The sequence below is a fragment of the Amphiprion ocellaris genome, chromosome 5 (genome assembly GCF_022539595.1).
Source record: "Amphiprion ocellaris isolate individual 3 ecotype Okinawa chromosome 5, ASM2253959v1, whole genome shotgun sequence".
Classification (NCBI taxonomy): Eukaryota; Metazoa; Chordata; class Actinopteri; family Pomacentridae; genus Amphiprion; species Amphiprion ocellaris.
The window spans coordinates 21,822,341-21,841,390 of NC_072770.1; the positions used below are offsets into that span (position 1 = coordinate 21,822,341).

At 40.9% G+C, this 19,050-nt stretch overlaps 3 protein-coding genes across 4 annotated transcripts in view; 1 reads left to right on the forward strand and 2 right to left on the reverse strand.

Annotated features, from left to right (window-relative positions):
• LOC111565884 (phosphatidate phosphatase LPIN2-like) overlaps positions 1–620 on the reverse strand; it is a 14,052-nt gene extending 13,432 nt beyond the window's left edge. Inside the window, exon 1 of the mRNA XM_023266184.3 lies at positions 568–620. The gene's annotated coding sequence lies outside the window, so the exon portion shown is untranslated. The remainder of the gene's footprint in view (positions 1–567) is intronic.
• The window catches only part of myl9b (myosin, light chain 9b, regulatory), a 9,496-nt gene extending 1,246 nt beyond the window's left edge, over positions 1–8,250 (forward strand). Inside the window, exons 1-4 of one of the 2 annotated variants that reach the window (XM_023266183.3) lie at positions 2,942–3,093; positions 6,123–6,326; positions 6,994–7,155; positions 7,236–8,250. In XM_023266183.3, the coding sequence (XP_023121951.1) occupies positions 6,143–6,326; positions 6,994–7,155; positions 7,236–7,411 (522 nt within the window). In that variant the 5' untranslated portion in view covers positions 2,942–3,093; positions 6,123–6,142 and the 3' untranslated portion in view covers positions 7,412–8,250. Of the gene's footprint in view, positions 1–2,941; positions 3,094–6,122; positions 6,327–6,993; positions 7,156–7,235 lie in introns of those variants that run through there. The other variant, XM_035946403.2, reaches the window with a different exon arrangement.
• On the reverse strand, positions 7,409–17,498 carry LOC111565900 (helicase SRCAP-like). The gene is made up of 3 exons (XM_023266204.3): positions 17,170–17,498; positions 14,927–15,168; positions 7,409–13,892 (listed from the first exon to the last, which is right to left on the reverse strand). Exons 1-3 carry the CDS (start codon positions 17,186–17,188, stop codon positions 12,282–12,284), a joined length of 1,872 nt encoding a protein of 623 aa, XP_023121972.1. The 5' UTR covers positions 17,189–17,498; the 3' UTR covers positions 7,409–12,281.
• Positions 17,499–19,050: the final 1,552 nt, after the last annotated feature.

Consider the following 19,050-nt stretch of genomic DNA (forward strand, 5'->3'; position numbering starts at 1 on the left):
TCTCTCCCCATCACTGACTCAGACAGCAGTGACAAAATCACTCCCCTGGGGTGCAGGAGAGCTCGTGTGGTAAAGGTCTTATCAAAACTGAACAATCTAGACTTTTCTATGGGATTTTTAAAAAGTTAAACACGTTTTAAAGACGGGTGTAAGTGAAACACCCATTTAGACAGATACACCCCGAACTCAAACAACTTCCGCAACGGGTTTGTGTACACTGTTCATCCACTCTCGACACTAAAAACACAAACGGAGAAACACGTTCGTTCCACCGTGAATTCAAAAGCTATAGAACTACACAAAAAGCTATTTTTAACCAAAAGCTACACGTACATTTTAGAAATATCCATAAGAATGACTTTAGTTGTCATGGAATTCGGGGTTGAATCATCTTTACGACAACCTTGTAAAACGATGTGAGTAAGTTACAGCAAGAAAAACAAACTTGACAAACTGATGAAACTCTTCCATCTTTAACTACAGTTTATCTTTAATAATTGTTAAATAAATTACAGACAGTGTACTTTTCTTTGTCTAATGGAGATGACAGAGAGTAGTGCAGCTTACCTTGCGGATCGCTTTTCAGTTTGAGACGAGATCAGCTTCCTAGTATACTGCGCATGAGCATTAACACGTCAGTCAGGCCAGCAGCCAATGAGGAAACAAGAAATTAAAAATGACCCGTCTCCAACTGTAAATAGTAAACAAAGCGTTCAGCGATGCATATGAATATTCTTTCGGATTCTCATTTGTCAGAGTAATAACAAATGAATAGACATTAAATGTGTTTTATTTAGTTGGTGAAATCTGTAGATATTTCATTATTATCTTGGTGGTCTCGGACAAACATTGGTTTTGTCTGTCGATGGGTAAGATGTCTGAGGACAAGAAACTCTTGTTTTGAATATAAAGCTTTTAACCATATCCAGGTAAGCTGTTTTAAAATATTGATCCTGCTAACTGAATTAAGATTACATTAAATACTTCAGAGCAGTAGTACATGGGTACAGGTTTCATTTACTCATGTGGAGGGACAGATTATTTGGAGGATTTGGAGGTCTTGCATTCTCATTAATTTTTAGGCACTAATTTGTGCCATTTCTGCATCAATTTATGGTTGGAATGTCAGACACCAAGTGACAAATCCAAATATAGTAAAATGTAATGCAGTAACCAGCCCAGGCATTTTGTATGATTTTCAAATAATTATTCTTGTGTTGGTCAGCTTTTGTCAATATCATCCCTGCTGCTAAGTCAACACACATGTAGCCTTAGTTAAAAAAAAAAAAAAGAAGTCAGTCTGCTACTTTAATGTTTTTGTTGGGAGAGACAAGTGCTTTTGTTCTCATCATTAAAGGGGACGTATTTCCCGCCTTCCCCTAAAAATCTACACCTTTCAGCAGCATATTATTTGGGCAGTTTCATGCCACTGTCTGCTATATGCCACAAGATGAATGGGTCAATCCAACACTACAGAAAAATGTTTTTGACTCCAGTCCACCTCTGGTGTAATTCTAATTAGATGTTGTTGAGGTGAGGTCAGACTTTCCATCAAGGGAATCCACTAAGCTAACGCCCACAAATCTCCTTAAAAGATTACATCAAAGAAAAATTTATATTTCCCAAAATTTCAGAGATATGATAGTTGTATTCTGATTTCTATGACTGTGATAAGATAAAAACACTTGCTTAATCGTCACATCTTCCTCACAACTTCATATATACAACGAGAAGGAACTATTTCACACCCCTCAAACACATTTTCTGTTCTTTATCTAAAGATCGAATTTCACTATTTCAGAAATGATGACTTGTTTGGCCCAGCAGAGGGCACCACTGCACCGCACAGATCTTCATTAAAAAAGAGATGTCTCATTTCTTTGCCAAAGTATGGACCTTTAAAGCATCCATACTTGAGGGATATGAAACGAAACATTAATTAAACAAGTTAATTCCAATGAACAATACTCTCTTTTTGAATATTTACTCAAATATGAACTTGTTGCATCTCTATATATGATATTCCATATTTTATTATTAGATATTATTTTTGCTCTCTTTCTTTTACTCCCAAAGACATATTCAAAGGATGTGCAGTAATCAGTAATCTGTATTCCAAATTCAGGAAGCTGGGCAGTTGTATTAATTTTATTATGATCACTCCAACTAATTGAAAAAAAAATGAATTATGCTTTTAGATTTAGATCAGACACACTAACCTATTTGGTGCATCAAACCCATATAATGGACAAACCATAGAAAGAGCTTTGGTTTTATTATAAATAAAATAAAATAAAATAATAATAATAAAGATTTCTATTGCAAAAAACTGCAGTATGCACTGCCCAGTTGAGGAGATGAAGATGTTACACATGAATTCTTTTCGTCCAGACAGTATTTAATTTAATGCCTAAGAGAAAAAACAAGAAAAATATTACAGATAAGATTTAGAGCTTTGTTAGAGTAAATAGATGCTATCAAAGTAAATATTTTTCATTGAATTATTGTGTGACAGGTTTTTCCTGTATGCTTCTTTAATAAAACTTGATGGGAAGAAAGTGAACAACCATGAAAGAGATGTTGCCTCCATGACATAATTTTAGATGTTTCTTTTACATTCAGGCCTCAGTGATGGCCAGCCTCACTGCCTATTTAAGGAAGCCCATAGACTGACAACAGCAACACTGCCTTTCAAAACTGCTCTGCATCTGCTCAACTCTCCCTGATGTTTCCACACTCCACCATACAGAGCCTCTAAATGTTTAGGCCCTTTTCTCTAAATAAGGCAGCCTTATCGTAGTTCCTGTCATTTCTGTCTTTTCCCCAAACATCCCGAGCGGCGTCTGTGGCAGTAGCAAGCTGCAGCCTGTGCATTCTTTTGCCTTGTATGGAGAAATGGCCTGGCCTGGGATGTCTTTGTATGGGACAGACTGGTCTCTCCATTGGCCGGGGTAGAAATGGGAGGGACAAACTGGGAGTCTGATTCTTTGGGCAAACTTTTCAGTAGGACTGGCTGCTTCTCTTCCCACTGCTGCGTCGGAACCAGACAAAAGGAGTTTGAAGTACTCCAAAATATTTCTACCTGAAGCCAAGGTGAGAATGAAAGCCGCTTCTAACACTGGATTACACGATTAGAATACACATTTCTTCAAGCTAAAGCATTTATTTGATGTGTTTTAAGTGGATGGGGGGCGTTCATTCTCTGTGGTACAATACTGAACTGTCAGTGCTGAGAGAGAGAGAAGGGAAGGACAGAGTTGTAGAGAGCTTCTGAAGTGGATCTTTGATTAAAGGTGCCAGATGAGCTCTAATAGAGTTGTTCATCTGTTGATCAAGATAAAGAGAAACCTGGACCTGTGAGTGCTTGAGCAGAGCAAATGTACTGTATGCGTGTGTTTACTTCCATGTCATCACTACGGCACATTAAACACAGGAATTTCTGAATGCTGGTGACCCATTTAGACCTGTCTCGCTGACACTCTCTTAAACACACACACACACACACACACACACACACACACACACACACACACACACATACATAGACCTCTGATCCTGTCTTTTTATAGGTGATGAGAGCTTACATTCCTCTTGCTTCTGTTTGGTTTTGGAATACCTGACCGTTGGCCTCTCAGTCGTCACCACAGCAGCAGTGACCTGCATGACCTGCAGTAGGAGTGAGGGATGACAGCCTGACTGTTTGGTGATATCAAAGTGTGTGTTCTTGTTGCATAGAGGAACAGAGGAGCTTTTTCATCCCTCAGTGGATAAAAGGGTCCATAGAGGAGCTGTGGCAACCAGAGAACAAATGCAATTGTCAGTACAAGCCAAGCTGATACACGTCAGCCAAATGCTTACGTCTCTGAGGTCAAAAATAGCTGTTCTCATCCTTTTTGTGAATCATTGTTGATTCATTCTGTAGAGAATGCAGATTTTAGCTGTTGCTTCAGCATCAGACGAAATCAGATTTTTTTTTCTTGCACCCTGAAAGTGTAAATCTGAATTAATCTCACAACCAAAGACTCTTTCAGAACAGACATTTTGGGCTAAACACCAGTTAAACTCTTTCATTACAGAGCCAAACAAGAATGCACAATAACAGATAAGAAAATTCCAGTGTGTCAAATTGGATTATTTACATTGGAGCCACTTAATTTGGGCTCCAACAAATTCTCTTAATGTCACACAATTGTAAGCTGCTGCTAATGGCTGCGTAGAGAAACTGTGGTATATTGTGAGACGACTTTATCATGTAGGCGGGAGAGAGAGAAGCCCTAATCAGATTGAGGAATTCCTCAGTTCCTGAAATCTTAAAGTGGAGCGAGACGCTGTTTTGTTTCCAGCTTCCTCTGTGACTGTAAGAGAGAGAGGGAGAATGGAAAGGCTTTAGGCCAACAGAACACACCTTCCACAGTTCTTCATTTTTCTGGCACATGAAGGCACTGAGGCAGCAAAACAGTAGCCAAATGAAAGGGAAGGTTGAGCCAAAATGTGTCTGTGGTGACAGAAAGAATGAGAGAAACTGTGTTTGTTTCATGTGGCGCAAAGGTACATGAATTCCCTTCCTGTATGTTTTATACTGAGAACCCAAAGTATGTCTTTGAGTAAATGCCTCTGTGGACAGTCTAGCTATTCACTAAGATTAGAATCTTAGACTGAACCCAGACCAGCCTTACTGATTTGCATTAGCAATAAAAATTACATTTATATCATAGTGATACAACTGCATTCATTTGTATAGAACTCAATAGAGGAAGAAATTTTATATTCAGGAAAAAGATAAAAGACCATGAAGATAGTCAAACCTGCCTTCACTAGCTTTTCTGTGAAGCCTTTGTGAATCATACAGGCAACAGCAACAGCAGACACAGAAATTTAGGACTGCTCCAGCCCATTAAATATGATGACAGACACTGTTACACAGACAGTGCCCTTTGAGAAAGAGATTTGGAGAATATAGGACAGCAAAGAGCTATTTTTAAGTCATTGGGGTACATGTTTACATGGCTATTATCGTAGTGTGCAAGCAAATAATTATATATACTTTTCATTTTGTACTGCATTTGAAAAAATCTATGTACTTCTTTCAGTTGTTGTTATATTTTAAAGTTTTATATTACACAGATAAAAAATGCAGATGCTAAGCTGCATTTTATAGCAGTTCTAGTCATTTATTGACAGATACTTGTGAGGAGAAATGTAGAAAAATTAAAAAAAATATATATATTCAGACAGAAGTCTACTTGTGTTTGTCCCTTTGAAAGATTTTTTTTGACTGTCAATGAGAAAATTAAAGACTGGAAACTGATAAGAAAATAAAATTCCAAAAGCACATCGTATTTTAAGGGGTGCAGTCTTGCTACAGTAAATGAACTGTTAGTATCATGCAGTGTTCACATCACCTTAGTGCCTCCTCCTGGGGCATGATGTCATACTTCTGTGTGACTCATCGGCCACATTCACCTGTTCCCTCCTGAACAAACCAGAGTGCCTCTCTGTCCTCTGTCTGCTGTTGCTCTGTGGCCCTCAGGATAAAACACAATCACAGAAGAATGCCTAACTCTAATTCTAATCATAGCCCTAAAACCAAGTCTTTACCCTCAAATTGTCCATTAATGTTGTGAGAACCAGCATCACAAATTGTGACTTGTCCTCACGACAATGGCTCTGACTCAGAATTGGTCCTTACAAAGATAGCAAAGCAAGCCCACACACACACACATGCACACAAATGACAAATCCTTGCAGACCTGAACGTGAGTGACAGGTCTAATTTGGGAAAGATCTGAAGTTAGCTGCGGTGTGCACTGTGGAGACATGTCATTTTCACACCCATCACAGAACCCGACATTTAGGGAGAATGTGATTCTCTCTCTGGAGGAAGTGAGAGAAAAAATTCACCTGCAAGAGGCAAGCAAGAGAGAGAATGAGTGCTGAATGATCGCAGTGCTGCAGCTTTTAACACTGTAAGGCAAAATATAGATCAAATTCCATTCTTCTTTTTGAGATGAATGCTAAAAACAGTATTTGTGTCAAGCTGTGTTAAGAAATAAACACAAAGCAAGCCTTAATCACAGAGAAACTTCAGCACAGTTTAATTTAACATATAAAAATGTGCATAGGTCCACAACCAGCCGCCACCATGTCGAGCAAACGTGCCAAGGGAAAGACCACCAAGAAGCGCCCTCAGAGAGCAACTTCCAATGTCTTCGCCATGTTCGACCAGTCTCAGATCCAGGAGTTCAAGGAGGCGTTCAACATGATTGACCAGAACAGAGATGGGTTCATCGACAAGGAGGATCTCCATGACATGTTGGCCTCTCTGGGTAAACAGCTTTCTTCTCATTTTTGATGGCTAAAAGTGCAGATGTGAGGTTCAAATGCAGAAATGTGTCACCACTTAGAAAGAAGTAAGTTTTAGTTTATTGGACACAAAGAATATCATTCAGAGAAAGATGTTTTATACTATCTTCTGTATTGTTCAGCTTACAGAGCTCCCAGAGCTGCAGTTCTGATGAAGAATCACATTTATATTCGTTTTCTTACAATAGGCTTGGAGAACAAAAAGAAAAGTCTTGCCAACTAATGAAAAAAAGAGTTAGTCATTGAAAAGACATAGGAATTTATTAGGTGTGGAGATACAATAATGCAAAATGCTTCCTTTAACTTTATGAAAGTACAATGCAAAATCCCTGGATTGCCCCTTTTATGAATCTATTAAGATAGAATGCTGCTTTTTTGACAATGTTTGGCTTGAATAGTGTTTTTATGCAGACCCATAGTGAGTCCAAAGTCTCTTTTTACTTCAAAATGAAATTAAACAAGTGTGGTGCGTAAAGGTGCTGTTTATTGGTTGGACTGCATATTCGCTGATATGTTGAACATTGTTTATTGCACAAACAGAAGATGAAGCATATATAGCACTTCCTGTTATTATTCATGTCTCAGGAGAGGGAGATACTCCAAACATAAAATGATGTCATCCTTCCTCAGGTAAGAACCCCTCTGATGAATACCTGGAGGGGATGATGAGTGAGGCACCAGGGCCCATTAACTTCACCATGTTCCTCACCATGTTTGGAGAGAGGCTCAATGGAACAGACCCCGAGGACGTCATCCGCAACGCCTTCGCCTGTTTTGATGAGGAGGGATCTGGTGAGTCACTATGAGCAAAACACACAGATCATCACACAGTCAGTATTTGGATCGTCACCTCTGAGTACTTGTGTCCGAAGGTGTGATCCATGAGGACCATCTGAGGGAGCTGCTGACCACCATGGGCGATCGCTTCACAGACGAAGAAGTGGATGAGCTGTTCCGCGAGGCACCCATCGACAAGAAGGGCAACTTCAACTACGCAGAGTTCACCCGCATCCTCAAACATGGCGCCAAAGACAAGGATGATGAGTAGAGGGAGAAAGCGACTGCCTCTGGCCCCCCGCACACACACTGCACCACAGATCTAACCCCTAGCTCCTATCTTTGTGAACCTTGTAGATTTGAGAGAAAATAAATACGAATTCTTATAGGCATACTGCATCCTAAAGTTTTTTTTATATAAAAGAGCAGAAATGAATAGTTTTCCATTTATGATCTACATGTTTATCAAAGGTTGAGTCTCGGGATTCACAGAAATATTCTACAACACACTACTTTTCAGTTGTTGTCATTAAGTTTTATTCATACCACCTTAAGAGAGGTGTATCACAGTGTCTGCATCTCATGGCTACAAGCCGACTGCGTCTTCATCCACCTTGACTGCAGTTCTTCTGGTATTTGCAAGGAACCTGCACGGACTTTGGAGATGCATTAAGCATCAATGTGTGTGTCTGTGTGTATGCGGGGGCTGTTTGGACTTCCAGATTCAGTGCTACATGTTTACCTCCTCCTGCCAGTTAGCTACCACACCTGCACAAGCACTGCAACATGTCTCCTGCCCTGTAATATTTGTATCATTTTATGATGAAAACGGACAAAGTAATCGAGCAATGTCTGTGTTTTTTGACAATCAAAAGTGGCAAGCATTTTTACCCATGATGAAATGGTAACTAGAATTCGGTAGTCTAAAGTCATGTCTTCCTCCTGTCGAGTGTATTTGCTGAAGGTTCAGGTAAGTCTGTGTTGCTGAAGGAATCCAGTCTTGGAACTGCTCAGGCAAATAAAGTAAGAGTAGGTGTGTGTTTGGAGCGTTCAAAAGTCTTTGTACCATGTCTGCACCAGACCAATGAAATGTCCTTTTCTGTCAAACAAGTGTCTCCCATTTATTTTACATGCTCAAAGCACAATCACTACATTTGGATGCTTTAGCCATTTGTCCTACGAAGCAGTAAACTGAACTTCACATTAGTGCCAAACACCTGAACGCCTGAGGTTTAATGCAATCACCTGGAAAATGGTTCTAAATATTTCCTTTCAGCTACCTTCTAGTGATAACTGAATAGATAAATATTCACTACAACATAGAGATGCCACCATAGTCCAGTATTAATATGATATTAAAAAAAAAGTTAAACATGTTATCAATACACATATGATAAATATAGTAAATAATCCAGCATCAGTGACTATCTGGTGACCCTTTAAACAGTAATGGTTTGGTGACTCTCTAGCTAATTGAGTGAGAGAGAGTGTAAATCATTTACAAGAGACAAAACACACAACAATTTTAACTGAGCATTTTCCCCCATAATATTATATACATATCTTGGTAATACTGTAAATTCTTACTCACTGTACACAAGTACATATTAAAATTTCACTGACATGGGCACAGCTTTGTGTATGCTTTTGAAAAATTAATAAAAAGTAACATGCTTGGGAATAATGTGAACATAATTTGTAGTAGATAAGCACACAAACACAAATATCCCACCAAAACTTTTTCAAAAGTTTTATATACTGAAAGACATAAAAGCTCTGAGCTTTTCAAGGACATATCAGACTCATGCCACAATGAGATGTCATCACTGAAAGCAAAACGAATAATTCAGCAAATGGCACAAGTTTTCAAATTTTAGGCATTTATGTATTACATTTTCTCTCCGTGATTATTGTGGCCACAAGATTTCACAATAGCCATATTGTTGTGAGATCAGTTGAAAATTTAAAAAAATGTTTCAGTCAGCATCATCTTTGATAATTGTGTGCTTTGTCTACTTTTAGTCATTAAACTCAAAAGACAAGTATAGGAAGTGAAGAAACTCGGTAATGACAACTGAAGAAAAGCATACAAAAAGAGCAATTACACTTGATGGATGGATAATGGAGAGACAAACAGATGAAACTGATAAAAGATCCATAAGGCTGAACATCTGTCATTAATATCAGTTGAAACCACCTGCTATGTTGGAGCATGGAGCAGATAATTACTGGTATTGGTAATATTTATATTATCATGTTGGCAAAATATCATTTTAAATATTGCAATGCAGTACATCGCAAAAGCCTTACATTTAACATTATATATGCACAATTGTCCATCAACAGCAATCATGTTATGTTGAAGACATTCAAAAACTCTAATTTGCTTTACAGTAATTGTGCGTGTTTTGATCAGGTTTGATTGGAACTGAGGATACAATCAAATGCTTAGATTCAGAGTCAAGCTCATATATCATAAGGGAAATATCCAAAAGCTCCAACTTGGAAGACAACTGAATCCTGTTCAACTCCTTTACGCATACTAAAGGTGACAGCACAAGTGTTTTCTGGGCCTTCAACACCCTTTGAGGACTGTGTTTACTCCCACAAAACTTTTTTCCCTTTCATAGGCAACAAAGACAGAAGATACAGCATTTATAAAAACTGAACTTTTATTTCTTTGAAATGCTCATACAAAACACACATTAAAGTTTAAGGCATATATTGCACAGACTATTGAGAAGTTTTTATATAAAAAAGGGATGTCATCCCTCAGTCGTAGTTTTAAGGCACAGCAGCCAGTCATACTGCCAACAATCAGTGATGATTCACAACGTGAACTTGGAAAGAAAAAGACTTTTTGAACTCGTTTAGCTGCAACAAAACTACACAGAGATAAAGTCCATGCCAACACATACAAACAAAAGCAAAACTTGACCTTGAAAATATTTACAAGCGTCATCACATTGTCTTCTCTGACTTGAGTGTCAGTTTGCATCTAAAACCTAATATAAATCTTGCCATATAAAACCTCACCCTCGGCCAGTTATTTCCAGTATCACAACCAATAAGGTGTCGTCACAGTGGCACAATGTAGTATGAATAATAAAAATATTACTTTAATACTTAGTATTCTACATATGATCCAAGCCTGACATGACCTGTGTAAAATGAGGTATAAATGCACATCGGTCTACTGAGTACCTGTAACAAAAAATGTCCAAATCCTCTACTGGCATGCACAGAAAACAAATGGCAATGAGGAGGCACAAACAAAACAAAAATCAGAGGAATGTAAGAAGAGTGTTGGTGTTTTCACATCTGCCATAAACAAGAAAAGGAAAGAGTTTTTTTTGGGAATGATTGTGGTGGTTGGTGCTCAGCAGTATTAGGACCCAACATGAGACTCCTTCTGTCTCCTACAACAACTTGCACATGTAAATTATAACCGTTTAAACTAAACACAGCTCAGTGATACTGGTAAACATGAAGATTCATCTAACAGTTCTGCTACAGCATTATTCACATAGGAACCCAACTTTTCCCCATGCACTGCCACTGTTATTAGATATCCAGGTGGCATTCAGACATATATTGTGGTTTCATCCTAACACAGTTTCATGGAAACTAGACCTTTATGAATGATTAAAAAATCTATAGCAACCATTTCTAGACAAAAGTGAAAAGCACACATTAGAGAAAAACAGCTCTTAATGAAAAAAAAAAAGAATGAAAGTTAATGACATCAGCTGGTAAGTTTGCTACATTTGCTTTGCCAAGATGCATCTATCACCGTTTTCTACTATTAAGACATTCAGGTTTTGAAAAACAATGACCAACATCCCAAGGCCAGTGTTATTTTTTCCATGTCTGTGACGTAAATTTCATCATTCGCCCAACTCCATGCATTTACACTATGTTACGAGGTCAGCAATGCACCAGTTTGGCAGTAGTGTGAATGTTCATCTCCTGCATATTTGTGAAACATTTCCTCCAAGTGGACTAGAAAGTAGCAGAATTTAAAACCACTGTGCATCGTTGGTGTTCGCAGCTGTCTGTGTAAGCATCCACAACAGAGTTTAATCCTGGTTTAAGGCTCCAAATTTAAGGGTACTGAATGCCCCATATGAGATAGCATTGTTGGGAGGTGTTTGATATTGACAGATAACCAAGCTACTCATCTCTGTAACAGAATGCGATCATCGCCTCTTCATCCTATATGGGGGCTGAGCGAGGTCACACATAAAATACTTGTTTGTTCAAATGTGATTATAGAATTAATTGGCAAACAAAGAAACACGTGGTACTTAAGAGCACGTATAGAGCAGTTGAGATGACAGTTAATTAGGGCCGATGAATCCCCTTAGCTATAAAGAGACAGAAGGATAGGAGGAGAGCACTAGAGACACACACTGAAGTGTGTCATATAGACAGGATCACTGCAGTATAATCAATATCCTTCTGCTCAGCTCCGCTACATCAAGGGAAAGGGGAGGGAAATGTATCAGAGTAAAGGACAGACTAAATTATGTTAAAAAATTAATCTGAATTGCACAACTATAGAGGATTGAAGTTGTTGCTATACAGATAGAAAAAAAAACTCACGTCCTCCTTTTTGATCCTGGAGGGGAATGGATTACAGGCAGGCTAGCCAATGATATCAATGTCTTTTGTACATTCAATTAAGTTCAGTACTGCTACTGAAGAGGCCAACTTTGCTGGTGCTGATAATTACACCAATTGATATTTTGTACAATCATGGGATATATTCCTCCTCATTCAAAATTGAAATGTGGAAAGGGGTTTGAAAATGGCATCAAAAACTTCATACAAACATTTACTCTGCACCGAGGAATGTTCACTTTGACAAATGGCATCAAAGTGTTGTCAAAGCAACAGCTTCCATTGAAAACACGGTATTCAGCAATGTAAGTTTTCAAAATCTGTTCAAAGCAACATGTCTGTTACTTTATTTTGTCCCAGCTTGCACATCTAATTTGCTGCTGTAAATCCTGCAGGCTCAGGCTTCGTGTTAAAAGGGACTGGTGATGAAGATACACTCTTCTATATACAGTGTTGTCCAGCCTAAACGAGTGCCTGGTCTCACTCCCACCCAGATGTATAAAAACCAGCTGCAGCTCCTAGTTAACAGTTTCACTCACCGAGTGCAGATTGTGTTGAGGGCCCCACACTGTGGTAATGGGGGTCTTAACCACTTGAAGGGTGGGTTGCCTGGTGTCGGCATGGACCATGCTCCAAACACTGGGCACCACAGCTGAATTCCTCTGTGAACCGCTACTAATACTGCTACTACTGCTGCTGCTGCTGGAGCTGCTCATGGAGGAGGGCTGTAGAGGAGGTGTGAGGTGGGAAGTGAGGCCCAGACAGATGGCTGCTGTCGAATGGGCTGAAGCAACAGCTGAAGCCTGAGCAGGGGCAGAAACCGAGGCACTACCTGTGGCTGCAGATGACACTGAGGTTGAAGCAGGCAATGGGCTTGAAACTGTTACTGGGATCAGGGTGGGTTTGTGGAATGGTAGGGGAAGTGGGACTCCTCTAGAAGCTGAGAGAGAGGTGATGGTTGGAGAAGGCGCAGTTGCAACAAGCGCTACAGTAAGGGATGAATCCTGGCTTGCAGCTGGGACAGATATGGAACTTGAGGCTGGCAGTAGGACTGGTGATGGCACCGAGACTGGCCTTGCAGCTGGCACTGATGCACTTGCAGGACATGTCGTGGGCAGTGGAGATGGAACTGAACTTGAGGCTGAAGCTGATGATGGGGATGGGGAGATGGCTGGAGCAGCAGGTGGTTTCTGAGAATTTGGCTGTCCTAAGACTAAGGCAGAAACTGGCACTAAGGTTGGCAGATGGGCTGGGATGAGTTGAGGCTGGTTTGGGCTGGATGCTCTGACAGCGTCCTTCTCCAAGGGGCTCCAGATGACTTTATTCATGGGGAGAGGTGATATCCTCTGGGCTGCGAGCAAGACTGGAGCTGATACTGTGACCGAGGCTGCTGAAGACACAGACACAGGACCCTTAACTGAAGTTACAGCTGGCACTGGAACAGCCATAGCCTTCTCCATCAGACTCTGCACTCTTGAGGGATCCATGACTTGTTGGCTGTCCTCTGGAGGAGGGGTAGGGCCCATGTCACTGCTATAAGCACCACACTGTGCCTTGACTAGTTCAGTCTTTAGCATCTCTGTGGGTTTGTTCTGGCTCTCCTTGAGTCTTTTCAGGTTTTCCTGCTCTGCAGCCCTCTGCAGAGCTGCATCTACCAGGAGCCTCAAGTCACTGAAGTCCTGGCTGGGGAACAGCTCTGGAGGAGTCGGGGGAGGCGTGTTGAAGAGGCCACTGGTGGGGCTAGCTGCTATTGTTGTGCTGGTGAGAGAAGCCTTATGAGCCGCCTGTTCCTCTGCTTCTCTTAGGAGACTTTGTGTATCCAGCTTCATCAGCGCTTGGACTGACCCTTCTTTACCAGGGTAGCCTGCTCCCGTCAGAATAGCTGTCGCTGTGTTCCCAAGAAGACTGAGGTCCAGAGTAGGGCCAGAGCGAATGACAGATGGGCGCAGCTGACATGAGCTGTGAGCAGAGCTTCTCTCTGGAGAGCTGCCTCCACCTCCATTAGACGAGTGCCCTTCATTTCTACCACCAACCTTACGAGAGATGGTGAACTTGGTGGGATCTTTGCCATCCTTGCGAAGAAGGTCAGGGAGCAGGCGGCGACGTGCATTGATGAACCAGTTACATATCTGGAAAAAGAGAAGGAATTCTGGTGTGAACACAACCGATACTGTCTGCTTACATAGATGTTTACTGAAAACTAAAATTAAGTAACAGAAAAAAGTCATAACATAGAACGCCTTGGTTGCTAAATGGTCACAGCACATTCCACAATGACTGCAAAGGACCTGTACTGCATGTCAAACACGCTCCTTCACCCCACATTTCCTGCCTGCCTCTTCCATTTCAATTATCCAATAAAAAGGCAAAACATGTCCAAAAATAATCTCTAAAAAAAAAGGAAACCACTGAAGGTGCTCTGACATTTTCTAAGCCATTTATATTACTATAAGATGCTGCAAAGGTTCATTTTAGACCTGACAACATCAGGCACACTCGATTAGCTGGATGAATAACTCTTGCATCACATTTAAAGATATAAAATAGCCACCTTTCTTCATCTACATCTGCACCGGGGGCCTGACTAACCCCCTCTAGTGGTTCAGCCTCCCACACAAGAGTGAGACAGAGATGAGAGCCCTCAGACAGCTGGCAATAATGAAGGTCTGAGCTCAAATATGCTGAGCCACAGCGAAGCCAGCCAAAGGCATTCCAGTGAACTGACTACATAACAAGAAAGTCTGTTGCTGCCTCATGCTGATTTGTAATGCCTTATCTAATGCAGCCTGTCTGTGCGTGCCTGTGGGGTGAAGGAAAGAGGAAATGTCTACTACTGATGCAACAAAGTGAAAAGGGAAGGCTGGGAAAGTGTTATTCTCTGTTGTGCAATGTGGTGATACCATCTGATTAGTGTTTTGTTTTCACTTGTTCACAAAACTGATTGAAAGGCTAGTGACAGAGCATTAAAATGTTGTATTTGTATGTATAGTCCACCATACAAAATTTTACACATTTATCGTCATTTTAGGCACATTTCTACTTTCGAACAAAACAAAAATCCACCAATTTGCAGAAACAGGATGTACCATAAGTGTCATTTCACCTGGCAAGAACCAAGACGGCGTGAATAAACAAAATGACTTAATAAAAGCTCGTTCCTTACCTGCAGCACAGAGAGGTTGGTCTGGCCCGACAGGCTGAGTTTCTCCTGCTCTGACGGGTAAGCGTTGAAACGGTGTTCGTACAGCCAGCTCCGGAGAATCTGAACCGCCTCTTTGGGCAGGTTACCACGGCGACGGCGTTTCCCAAAGAGCCCTCTTCCTGACAGGTCGAGAGGGGAGCCGTCATCGCTGTCCGACACAGCCGAAGAGTGCTCCTGCTCCGGGCGCCGCTCTTCTTCCAGAGCTGGAAGAAGGAAGAGGAGGCAGGCTGTCAGGCATGTTTTCATGGTTACATATCTGACTCTGCTACTTCCCCAACATATCTGGCATTTGGTATGAGGTGGTGGCAAATTTATGTTGTCTTTTTTGCGTTACCATCTTGCCATGCATGGAGTACACTAAAAGAGTCAATCTCATATTATGGGTTAGACACTCTTCTTTCTGCAGATCCACTTTCAGGCACAAAATGAAATCTAAACTATTTCTCCACAATAGCAGACACTTTGTAAGCAGAGACGGTGGATTTGAAGCGATCCACCACTTTGCAGTGAGCAAGTGCACAAACCTTTCCAGTTACTTTTAACCTCTATTTATTTTTATCACATTTAAAGTGTGGTTTCAGACAAACATATTTAAACAATGGCTGTGCAATTTGAACTTTGTTGTGTGTGTTTTTTTTAAATCCATGGTTGGCCACTGGAGGGAATCTCCCCTCAAAATGGAGCATGCCTGATCCCAGGGGTGGGCCACAGAATGCAGTAAATGTCTTTCTCTGGGGCTGGGTGAAACCTGACCCCCGGGGCAGCGCCTGTCTTCACAAAGGAGATTGTGTGCATATCAACATCACAGTAGCCAGTGGCCCAGGAATCTATTGACCATGCAAAGGAGGCCGTTTTCACCTCATGCTAGTACGACTCAAGACTGCTGGAGCAGTTGACAAAATCTTTTCAAACCCGCATTCCTAGACAACGAGGGATGTGCTTGACCAAATGAGAAATGTGGAGGGGAGGTTAAAAACATACAAATGCAAATTAAACAATCTGTGTATTTTTCCCGAAAGCTTAGATGGGATTCCCTACCACCTAAATTCATTTTGCTACTGCAGGGCTGGACCTTACTGAAAATTAATATTTAAGCATACCATGATATTTATGACACAATCTGTAATTCCAGACCACTCTACAGTCACAATGTAATGACTGTAAAATGGAATAAAATGAGTTTTGCCTCTTGAGAAGAATCTCTTAAGTAAGAATTTGGTTCATTTCATGAGGATCACTTAGATTTTCAATGTAAATGTGCACACATTTGCCACCCCAAAATTCTTTTAAAATCACAGTGTTGACTTAACAACACCCAGCTCAACAACTTGAGGGTTAAAACCTTTAAATCACGCCTAATTTGGTCTGACAAAAACTGGAGTTCTTGCTTGACAGACATTTCAGGTTATCCCTCCAGTGATACCACAGCAAAACTGCATTCCCGCAACTCCACTACCCCGCTGCATTGACATTTAGGATTTGGCATAAAATAGATCTGTCCAATGAGTGAAATTCAATGTGAGATTGATTTAAGCAGATTTTAGTCAAATTGTAGAAAATACCATCAGCAACATCTCTCTGGCTGTCAAACTGACCAGCTCCTTGTTTACAAAATGTCTCCTCTGCCTATATATGTTGGCAAATCTGTAAATATTTATTAGAAAACCTTAATAAAAATAAAGCAACAGTTGGAGTAAAGTTTCAGAGAAATAGTCCACGTAACTTCTCAACTCTCTCAGGCAGCTTCAGAGGTGAAAAATTTGAATCTGGCCGTTAGTTACACCAGACCACGAAGTTACAAATCAAACATCAACTTTCCCAAACCAGCTCTTTTTCTCCGAGCGGAATAACACAGGCAGCGCTAAAAGAGCCACTCAAGCAACGCAGAATTTAACATTTAAATTGACAAACCGAGGAGCTACTCGGTAAATTAGCCATCTGGAGCGCACAAAGGAGGCAGGCAGGAACGCACAGCCTCCCGCATGTCGCTCCGCCAGATGGACACCATGCCTGCCTCCGGAGATAACTAGCTGGCTAGCTGTCCCTCCAAATTTAAACACACGCACACGCTGCATTTGCTCGCAACAAAAAGCCCGCATACCAGGCAGAACCAACAGCGAGGACGGGCAGGACTCGCAGACAGACACTTTGAGGCTGATAAACGTGCAGGGCAGCGATAAAAACACGACCTGAGCGGCGCTCACCTCGTTTGAATGCTTTCATTCTTTGTTGATGGCTCGCCTGAAAACACGCAGCTGTCCAACTTGCTCGCTGTACAAAGCGTGCCCGCGAGCCCAGCGATGGTTGACACAACGGCACTTTCTTCCGAGACGCCGAAGGTGTTGCGCTTTTTTCGCCGACTTAAATAGCTGGTTTTTGAGGTTGTGCCGCACAAAAAGGTTCCCACGTTTCCATCTCACTTCTCGCTCTCAGCCTGGATAAATGTTTTCTGTTTTTTTTTGTCGCTTGTTCCTTTTACCTGCACGCAGCAGCGCCAGCGCTTTGCCAATCTTGACAGTCGCAGCTGAAATGGTCCCGCCTTATCCACGGCTGTCAGCCAATCACAGCTTCGCGTCACGCCTCCTGCGCAGTCGTTCGCCAATCGGGGCGCTGCTTTGGACAGAAGACAGACTCCGTGTCACTGTGACTGACGGGAGAGCCATTTCATTCAAAACATAGCGCAGTCATTGAAACAATGTTATTTTCTCGACACGATTAAAACCCAGCGGTTACATAGACACAAGCCCGTTCAAATATAGCAACGTAGTAATCTTTTTGTCCATTGCGGCCAGTTTATTCCTGTCAGCAGGAGACAGCTCATATCATTGGGAGCCTTTACGTAACGTTGAGCAAAATGTTCTTGTTACATAAATCATAAACGACGAAAGCGTCGACTAGTGACCGTAACGGACTAGTTCGTGAGGTATTGGCCAAAATACTTAGACTGTCATTTTTGCAGTGATTTTTAGACACTGATTTCACAATTTGAATTTGACTCCATGCTTGAGATGCTGGTTTCAACAGAAATGTTTCTTTTAAAAAAAAAGAAAAAAAAGATGCTTTGAATCTTCAAAGTCTCACCCCTCCAAGCAAAATGAGCGGGAGTTCAGATTTGGTTATTTGTATATAGCACAACACAAAACTGTAATTTCCCCACTTGTAACCATTTAAATGCAGTCTTTGATGGCTATTTGTCCCAATTTACCTCCTGTCACTGCTCTGTGGCTCAAAAGCAAAAACTCACTTTCATATCTAGCAGGTTTTTTTGAACAATAAAAAACATATTGAGTGCTAGGATTCTTTTAAAATGGTCACTGAAAGAAAAGTCATTGACAAGCAGCAAACATCCAACAGTACAACAGTAATCAAATACAGCCATGATGAACTTTTTGAGAAAGTATTGTGTGCATTTTATTGAACGTTATGTCTCTGCATTATACATCTGAACAACCTTGAAATAGTATAAATAGGTCTACAGCATTGTAAAAGATGGAGATTTTAGTCGGGTTTAGAGGACGACTTTAAGAAGCACAGGGGGAGAAATGCAAGATTATTAGTTTCATCTTAATATCAAAGAACCCTTTTATTCAGTATTGCACATATAATTTAAATGTTACCAGAGTATAGCGACAAAGAATCTAGGTAAATCTCATTTTATGAACAGCACACCCACTCACAACTTTGTCTCAGACAGCACAACCCTGCTTTAAAAACTAAACCCCACAAAACCCTGAATTACACATAGCCTATAGAGTATTATAATGAACAGACTCTAGTCTTTAAAATATGTGCTTGTTTCATAAAATATTTGTTCTAATATTTGCACTGACACTTTTTGCTACATCATACCTCTTGTGGTAAGAAAATAGCCCCTGCCCCTCACCCCTTACCCAGTTTTATGCCCAGCTGAGTGGAACAAAGCAGAGATGCTAATGAGCTTGTTTTTCTTTTCTTTTCTTTTTTTTTTGCAAGCAGGCCTTCAGAGTACTGTATGGGAGAAGATTCACTGGTGTCCCAGCTGAGGTAAACTCTTTCTCTTGTCCAGAGTACAAATCAAACCTATTTTTCAGTCCAAGAATGCCCCT

What these genes read in the sequence shown, in the direction of transcription:
- LOC111565900 (XM_023266204.3), bottom strand. An exon ending in CCAACCTCTCTGTGCTGCAG is followed by an intron (nt 13,893 to 14,926) that starts GTAAGGAACGAG and finishes CTCTTTTTCCAG; the next exon opens with ATATGTAACTGGTTCATCAA.